Raw genomic sequence first — 9,415 nt, 5'->3', positions numbered from 1 at the left:
GAGGCTTGTGCCTGGTACCCGGTGCAATGGGTTTTCCACAACACCTTGTCCTTGTTCCTGCTGGTGAGCAAAGACTTGCAAGACATGGATCGCTCTGTACCCTACACCTGCTCCCTGCGCAATGGAATTCATCACAATGATCATCAATCTCATCTGGTTTTGGCCCTGCACCCCTCGCTTTGCATAAGACTATAAAATTATACCCCAAACTTACCTTCCTTTGAGATCTCCCCAACAGACAGAAGACTCTGCGTCGTTGGACGGCTGAGTGGACTTCGACGTTGGTATCTATAATCCCCTTACTCTCTTTTCCTTATGCTTTGCTTTCTCTTTTCTTTCCCTCTATCGCATATTAGTGCTGATGAGCACTCAATAAACTGTGTTTTCCTGTTTAAGTCCTTGGTTTGCTGATAATCTTTTGTACTCTAAGACCGGCTAAAAGAACCACATCACGAATCCCACCTTGCGGATCGTGACATAAATTGGCGTCACGGACAGGATTCTGAGAGACAGAAGGGGTTGCAGGTTGTTGTGCAGTCTGTATCAGGGGAAGGACGTTTCGCTTCAGCCGCACCTAGCCTGCCACACTGGTGAGCAGTGTCTAGAAAGCAAGGGAGGCGACTCGAATTTCTCGCAAACTGCACACGCCCAGGTGAAAAGCACCCCTACACTCGTTTGAGGGCTCTGTCTTCAGAATTTTACACGGGATCTTTGAGTACAAAAGGTGGGACTTACTGGTTTTTTATATTTTGACTGCTTGGTGTAGCGGAGAGTCTGAATTTTAACATAAAGGTGTGCCTCCCAAGCAGATTTGGTCTCTCCACCCACGACAGGGCGGAACGCAGCGTTGGCTGTGTCTGATGTAGTGTGACTGAGTTTTACCTCCCTGTAGTGGTTCTGTGTACTGTTATGTGTTTTTGATGAATTTTGACTGCTTGGTGTAGCGGAGAGTCTGAATTTTAACATAAAGGTGTGCCTCCCAAGCAGATTTGGTCTCTCCACCCACGACAGGGGGGAACGCAGCGTTGGCTGCGTCTGATGTAGTGTGAGTTTTACCTCCCTGTAGTGGTTCTGTGTACTGTTATGTGTTTTTGATGAATTTTGACTGCTTGGTGTAGTAAAGAGACAACTTGAATTTTAACATAAAGGGGTTCCTCCCAAGCAGATTTTGTCTCTTCATCCATACAGGGACGCGAAGGGTGACGTGGCAAAGGCTGCGTCTGTGTGTAACTTAAGTCTTACCTCCCTGTAGTGGTACTGAACCCTTCACACACACTAACATGAGTGAACACTCTGAAAACTCTAGTATAAAAGATAAAGCTGCATTCATTGCTTTGTTAGCAAAACACAATGCTAAGCCCTCCCCAGCTGGGGAAGAATGGGCTCAAAATAATTGGTTCAACCTGGAAAATGTAACTGATAGAATTTGCTCCCTGCAACATGAGGCAAAGTTCAAATTTGGCTGTAATAAAACCATAATTTGTTCTGTATTGGGAGCTTGCCTTACGTCGGCTGTAGAGGCTCGCACGAGACGAAGGCAGGAAGAGAATGTAATTATACAATCCCTACAAAATTTAGTTGAAAGTTTGCAAAATGAAATTCATTTCTTACGAACTGCTCTGAGTGAGGAGCGTGCCAAAAATTCACAGTGTGCTGATTCCTTTAAGGAGTCGCTGGAAAAAGAAACTCCTCAGATAAATCACATATATCCTCAAGCAGAATTACATTTGGTAAAAAATTGTGGTGAAAACTGTTGCTCCGAAATAAGACCTTTGATTAAAACAGAATATAACTATATCAATGATGAAGATCTTGATCCACATATAGCCACTAAAGAAATCCCGTACACTGCTACTGAATTGGCTAAGTTAAAAAAGGAGTACGGGCGTCTCCCTCACGAGTCAGAGACAGAATACGTATTTCGAGTGTCTCTCACAGGGGGAGATCAAATTCGATTATCTGAACAGGAAGCAAGTGGTTACTGGGGACATGGTGTTTTCTTAACAACAGGAGATAACCGCAACCCATGGTCCCTAACACAGCGAGCTGCATATTGGGCAGGGGGACTTAAACCCCTGGAAAGGGGAGATCCTGTAGCTCTAACCGGCTCCCCAGACCAAATTCTAGAAAACATTCATAAGGCAGCTTGTCTACAACTGATTCATGAAAGAAAATTAATTGTTGGTTCTGAATCACCAATGTTGCTACCCGTGAAGGCTGAAATTATGACTCCTTTAATTCGTGGCCTTCCAGAATCGCTTAAACCCACTGCTATCCTTCTCCAGAAAACGATAGCTGCCATAAGCCCAATAGAAAGACTGGACAGGCTTCTGGAAAACCCAAATAACAAAAGTAGATCTGTTGATCCTGGCTTTTCTCCGTACACGAATCCTTCACCATATACAAACTCACAACTCAATTTAGCTGCTGGAAATCACAAAATTTGGACATGGAGTGAAGTTGCAGAAGAGTTACTAAACTATAACAGGAAATATGGTCCTGTAAAAACCCCAGAGGAAAAGCTAGAAAGAACAAAGGGTGTTAGGCACATTGCCCCTCCTAACATGAAAACAGAAAAGGGTGGGCAAATTTCTAGCCGACAGTATTGGTGGAACTTGGGGCTGAAAAAGGGGATACCAAAGGGGTTAATGGATAACCTACCATTTGAAAAATTAAGTAAACTGGTTTCTCGGTGGCAGGAATCCAGTCCCATTGTACCAAGCGCTCCACCTTCCCCTCAGCCTACTCCAGGCAGTGAGCCAACACAACCTTATGCACAATATCTGGGTAGTGGGCCAAAGCAACATCACTCACAGGTTCTGGACAGTGAACAGAAACAATCACAGTTTCTGAGCAGTGGGTCAAAGCAAAATCACTCCCAAGCTCTGGATAGGGAGCAGAAACAACCCCAAAGTTTAGCAATGGAATTGAAACATTTTCAAAAGCAGGGAAACTTGAACCCCCGTCTCTAATTGAAGGTGAGCATAGAGATGGGGGGGGCAATTGGATATATCTTAGACAGCTCACCCGCAATTGACAAACTGGAGATTTATTAATAACAGCAATAGTTGGTCCCAAGCGAACACTGGTCACTTTTGTAATAGACACTGGAGCCCAAATTTCTGCATTAACAAATGCAACTGCCCAAAAATGTGGAATTGTTCCAGTAAAGAAAAGATACTGTGTCCTGAATGCTTTGGGAACTTCAGAAGCTATGAAAATAGCTTTTGTAAAAATTTTATTACCTGGAGAGGAAGAACAATTAACTATCAAAGTAGTGCTTGGAGATATCCCAAATGATTTGTTAGGCATGGATGTTCTGGCTGGAAGGCAGTGGGAAGATCAGGACGGCCTATTGTGGTCTTTTGGCACATCACGTCTTAACATTAACTTGCTCCAAATGGCACCTTCCCTGCCACACAGCAAAATCACTAACGTTAAACAATATCCTCTCCCTTCTGGTGCCAAGGAAGGCATCAAAACTGTAATTCAGGATTTACGAGATCAAGGGGTAATAGTTAACACTCATTCCCCTTTTAACTCTCCAGTGTGGCCAGTGCGGAAACCTAATGGAAAATGGAGACTTACCATTGACTTTCGCAGGCTAAATGCCAACACAGATCCCCTCACTGCAGCGGTTCCAAATTTAGCTGAATTAATAATATCAATTCAAGAAAAAGCTCACCCATTCATGGCAAATATAGATGTCAAAGACATGTTCTTTATGATACCTATACAGCCAGAGGACATGGACCGTTTTGCTTTTACTTGGGACGGTCAGCAATACACGTTCACCAGATTACCACAAGGGTACAAACACTCTCCCACCTTAGCACACCATGCTTTGGCACAAGAATTAGAAAAAATATCCAAACCTGAGGATATAGCTGTTTATCAATACATTGATGACATTCTTGTGGGGGGAGAGGAAAAGGAAGTAGTGGGGGAGGTTCAGCAAAAAATAATATCTCACCTAGAAAGCCTTGACCTACAAATCCCCTCAGAAAAAATTCAGAAACCATCACAAGAAGTGAAGTTTTTGGGAATCTGGTGGAAGGGAGGTATGACATGTATCCCACCTGATACCCTAACCACTCTAGATCAGATTAAAATGCCTGAATCCAAGAAAGAACTTCAACAAGCTTTAGGCTTGTTAGTGTTTTGGAGAAAACACATCCCAGATTTTTCAATAATTGCCAGACCCCTTTATGATTTGTTAAGAAAAGGGGTGAAATGGGAATGGACCCCTTCCCAAGAAGAGGCATTGCAATTGTTAATCTTTGAAGCAATAGCCTATCAAGCACTGGGTCCCATACATCCCACAGATCCTTTCCAAGTAGAATGGGGGTTTGCTGCTTCAGCACTGTCAGTTCACATATGGCAACAGGGTCCAGAAGGCCCTACAAGACCTGTTGGGTTTTTCTCCCGTGGCTTTAAAGATGCTGAGAAGAGATACACCACTTGGGAAAAGGGACTGTTTGTGGTCAGCATAGCTCTCATAGAAGTGGAGAAAATTACACGACAACAACCCATAGTGCTGAGAGGCCCTTTTAAAGTTATAAAAACAGTTACTACTGGGACTCCCCCCCCTGACGGGGTGGCACAGAGGGCTTCAGTAAGAAAATGGTATGCCCAGATCGAACATTACTGTAACATCTTTTCAATAACTGAAGGAGCGATAAAAAATCTGGCCATACAAGAAACCGAGAGCTTGGCTGATGGCCACGAAAACCCTGTTTCTGTAATTAAGGTAGCCCCTCCTTTCTCCCCCGAAAAATCAACAAACTCTTGGTTCACTGATGCTTCTGCCAAGCGAGAAGGGAAGGTATGGAAGTACCGGGCAGTAGCTCTCCACACTTCCTCAGGTGAACAAATAGTTACTGAAGGAGAAGGCAGTGCTCAAGTGGGTGAATTAATAGCTGTTTGGAGCGTTTTCAAACGAGAGGCACAGAATGCCTCTGTAGTTTATATTTACACTGACTCCTATGCTGTGTTTAAGGGATGCACAGAGTGGCTCTCTTTTTGGCAACAAAATGATTGGGAAGTAAATAGGATTCCAGTATGGCAGAAGGAAAAATGGCAAGAAATTTTAAATATTGCAACCCAAGGAAATTTTGCTGTAGGTTGGGTGGCTTCACATCAAACAAATGGAGATTTAGCTGGTAACCTGAACAATGCAGTTGATGAACTGGCAAGAATAAGTCCTCTAAAGGAGGAACTTGTTACAGATGACTGGGATCACTTATTAGAGTGGCTGCATGTAAAAAGACAACACACAGGTGTAAAGGATCTGTATAAAGAAGCTTTTGCTCGAGGGTGGCCCGTTACCAGAGAAATGTGCAAAACATGTATATCAGCCTGTGAGCAATGCCGCAAGCGGCTGGAAAGACACCCTCTGAAAGATGACCCTTTGCATTTAAGAACAGGCAAAGGACTTTGGGATGCATGGCAAGTCGATTATATCGGCCCTTTCAAACAGTCAAGAGGTAAACACTTTGTGCTGGTAGGGGTAGAAATTGTGTCCGGGTTAGTTCAGGCTTATGCTTTTAACAGAGCCACTGGTGACAACACTGTTAAGGCTTTGCAGGGATGGTTTGGAACTTTTCCAAAACCACAAGAGATTCAATCTGATAATGGTTCTCACTTCACTGCTAAAGTTGTGCAAGATTGGGCAAAGGATGAGGGAATTAAATGGACCTTTCACACCCCTTACTACCCTCAAGCTAACGGGATTGTAGAAAGAACCAATGGTCTCCTTAAGCGACTCCTGAAACCACATGAAGGGAATTGGGATGTTCGATTGTGGAAAGCTGTCAAAACTATAAATGATAGATGGGGGGTGAATGGGTGTCCCAAAATCACTGCCTTTTGCCCAAAAGCTCCTAACATCATCCCTGCACCATGGGGGCCAAACGATTCTAAGAATCCAGCGCACTACCCTGGTCAGCCGGTTTTGGTGGACCTCCCCAAAGTAGGGGAAGTGCCACTGATACTGAAAGTTCCCTTGAACAAGTATGCGTGGGTAGCATCTGATGCCCTGGGGAAGGAGCATCGGATAAACACACGCTGGATAATTCCTTCATTTTAATCTCCTGCCCCAATGTGGCAGAATCTGTTGTTTCTTTTACTTTCACAGAAGAACTCCGAGGGACATGAAAATTGAATAAGCCATGATAACACTACTAATCCTTCTTTTCATCCTGCCGCAATATCATGGCCAAAACTCGACTGAGTGGCCATGGTCCGAAGCAGTCACCAGCAACTATGCCATAGGACATCACCCTGGAGACCATCAGCGAAATCTAGCAATTGTAGTACTGCATAACTCTGAAATGTACCGCCCGGGTGACTGGGAGTGGGATCAAAAGGATTGGGTTAGAATACTAACAGGAGCAATTGGGGAGGAAATTAAGATAGGATGTAGGAAAATAGAAAAATCTCGTTATGAAAAAGCCTCCACCATTACAATTGCCGGAAACCTTCTTGAACCGAATTTAACAAGCAGTTTGCACCCTAATATTTCAGCAGAACTTTGTTCCACAGAAGATTGGAAATGCGGCAAATATGATCCCCTCATATTGTGTTGCCGTCAGAAGAACATTGGAAACTACACACTAGATCCGAGCACCAACAATGTCGAAAGCACGAAGCTCTGTAGAAGTGAACCCACTGACTGCTGGTACAATTTTACCTTAACCAGACCAGTTTACGTGACCTGCACTTGGCAAACAGGATTTACAGGTTTAATTCACAGATTTAAAATAAATGCTGTAACAAGGCCTATATTAAGTGTGATAATCACATACCATGGTGTAAATACCCCTTTTGTGCTGAATGGTAAAACTAACGTTTTCCCTTCTTTTCTGTTAACTCAAGGTGATGATGTTTCAATACGCTGCAGACTGAGTACCGGATCCCATACTGAGCCTGTACACAGTCAAGTTGCCGGATCTCGTGGCCAGGTTATATCTTGTGAAACTCGGAATCAAGATTGTTGGCTGAATTTAACGGCTGTACAATTGTCCTCCAAAGTCGTGTGTGGTAAAAACAATACCAAATATTGGGGAGAGCTTAATGTTCAGGTTGTACTACCTACCACACAACCACCAATTAGATTGACTCCAAAAATTTCTGAAATTGGACCCTATGTAATCAGGAAAACTGGCCAACAACAAATGCTATTTAATCCAGCATGGTCTATCAAACAAGTTAAATTACTAATGCAAAACAATGTCTCAGAGATTCAGCCAGCTTGTTCACCTTTTTTGCAAACTTCCTTTGAGGGGTGGACAACCTGGTTGCGAAAGCGAAATCCTTTTCACAAACGGATGACAAGAGATATAACCGGTGTCGTGGGATCAGGACTAGGAATTTTGAATAGTATTGATTCAGAAGTATTGATGAATAAATTGGCTGTTGCAACTAAAGATTTGACCAAAATACAACAACCACTGAGGTCATCTTTAACTGCTTTGGGAACCCAACAGTGGTTGCTATCAAACATATTACCAAATTGGGAAAGGGTAAATGTAGATGATCACAAATTAATAATTGATGCACTCAGTGCTACCCAAAACAATGTTTCTCTGGCTCTTAGCTGTATTCAAGCCCAGTTGTGGATGCAGTCAGTTGCTGCATCAATTATCAGAGAGGGTGAAGAAGGCACCTTTCCCACTGAGATTCGGAAAATAGTCTGGGACAATGCCAATGATTTTGAAAAGGAATTTCAATCTTGGTGGAATTTGGTAAATTTTACCTACGATCCCATCACAAACACAGCCACAGCTTTTGTGTTGACAATACGTAATGCTTCAGTACATTCAATCTTTCCTATCATTGCACTGGGGCTGAATCATGACGGAGCTGTTCTCTATCCTTTAGAGCATAGGGAATGGGCCCGTCAGATTGGTGGGAAATGGCAAACTGTTGGTTTGGAAAATTGTATTGTCCGGGAACAACAAGGGTTTATCTGTGAAAGTAATGCAATCAAAGCTCAAGACATTTGTTTAGACACAGAACAGAATATCTGTCATTTTGAAATCCATCCTAATGACACTTCTGAAACAGTGCTTGTGTATGTAGGCAATGGATGTGTATGCTTGAGAACTGCTTGTGATAGTATGCTTGTAGAAAACATAGTAGTGGATACTAAGAATCATTCAAATTTTTGTGTATGCAATTTTACTGAGATTATAGGTTGTGACTTTTCTTATTTAGCTCCAGTTACTTCATATTATCTTTTGCAGTATAATTACACTTTGATTCATCGTTTAGTGCCTGCTCCGATTGGAATGAACTTTACTCTGGTAAGGCAACTGTTGCTTCACCAGGATTTAATCGAAATTTTGGAAAAGATCAAAAAGGATGGACAAAAGACCTTAGTTACGGTTCACCACAATGTGAAAGGAATACGTCGTGTTCTGGAAAGAGTAAGGAAAGATGCTGAACACAAGTGGTGGGACACTCTTTTTGGGTGGTCACCAACTGCTACAGGTGTTTTGAACAAATTGTGTCATCCCATCATCGTGCTCTTGGTTTTAGTTTTACTTGGTTTTGTTCTATCAGCAATTTTGTACATCCTGAATTGGAGAATGATGAAGAGGTTGACACAATTGACTTCCATAATGGATGCACACAACATGATTGGTACTTTACATGTTGCTGATACCCCTAAGGTTATCGATACTCGATGAATTATGCAGGCACTACAATAAATAATTTGACATTGTGACTATGAGGTTAATCATTTTATCATGGTGTATTTTAGAATATAATTTATTGTTTGTTTTAAGATAAGAAACCAATCTGTAAGTTTTAGTTGAAATTATATATATGGAATGGTTTTTCTTTGAAATCAATATATTGATTTTCTTATTGTTTTTGTTTTCTCTTTTTCCTTTTTCTGTCCCTTATCTTTTCCCTACTACCTGTCTCTGTTTTTTCTGGGATATACTACCAACTGTAACGAGTCCTGAAGACTTCAGAGAAGAATTCTGCAGCAGCACTACAACATCGTGCAGAAAGACCTCGACGATTGTGAGCCACGGGGTGGTGTAAGAGACGGTCCGAAGATTCCCTCATCTGTCTCACAACCGTCTCAAGGACAGAGACTGAGACCCTGAATATCACAAGGGACTTGGTTTGGGGGTTTGGGCCTAGCTGAGATGGATGTTTGCTCAGTGATTGTTTGCAGGTGGTTGCACGGTACACTGCCTTTGTTCCTGCTGGTGAGCAGAGGCTTGGTAACCTGCGCAACGGGTTTTCCACGACTCATGGCTCTCATTCCTGCTGGTGAGCAGAGGTTTGTGCCTGGTACCCGGTGCAATGGGTTTTCCACAACACCTTGTCCTTGTTCCTGCTGGTGAGCAAAGACTTGCAAGACATGGATCGCTCTGTACCCTACACCTGCTCCCTG

General features: G+C 42.8%; 2 protein-coding genes across 2 annotated transcripts; both read left to right on the top strand.

The window, feature by feature from the left end:
• The first annotated feature begins 1,136 nt into the window (after positions 1 to 1,136).
• On the top strand, positions 1,137 to 3,023 carry LOC147645268 (uncharacterized). The gene has a single exon (XM_086874815.1). It carries the CDS (start codon positions 1,281 to 1,283, stop codon positions 2,970 to 2,972), a length of 1,692 nt encoding a protein of 563 aa, XP_086730941.1. The 5' UTR covers positions 1,137 to 1,280; the 3' UTR covers positions 2,973 to 3,023.
• Positions 3,024 to 6,332: 3,309 nt separating this feature from the next.
• LOC147645267 (uncharacterized) lies at positions 6,333 to 9,208 on the top strand. The gene has a single exon (XM_086874764.1). It carries the CDS (start codon positions 6,333 to 6,335, stop codon positions 8,691 to 8,693), a length of 2,361 nt encoding a protein of 786 aa, XP_086730890.1. The 3' UTR covers positions 8,694 to 9,208.
• The last annotated feature ends 207 nt before the right edge of the window (positions 9,209 to 9,415 follow it).

The sequence above is a fragment of the Cyanistes caeruleus genome, unplaced genomic scaffold, assembly GCF_971803275.1.
Source record: "Cyanistes caeruleus unplaced genomic scaffold, bCyaCae1.hap1.1 HAP1_SUPER_30, whole genome shotgun sequence".
Taxonomy (NCBI): Eukaryota; Metazoa; Chordata; class Aves; order Passeriformes; family Paridae; genus Cyanistes; species Cyanistes caeruleus.
Note: the sequence above shows the minus strand (reverse complement) of the source record. Positions and strands in the feature narration are given on the sequence as shown.

Excerpts from the sequence above, each read along its gene's own strand:
- LOC147645267 (XM_086874764.1), top strand. The coding sequence starts at position 6,333 with ATGTACCGCCCGGGTGACTGGGAGTGGGATCAAAAGGATTGGGTTAGA.
- LOC147645268 (XM_086874815.1), top strand. The coding sequence starts at position 1,281 with ATGAGTGAACACTCTGAAAACTCTAGTATAAAAGATAAAGCTGCATTC.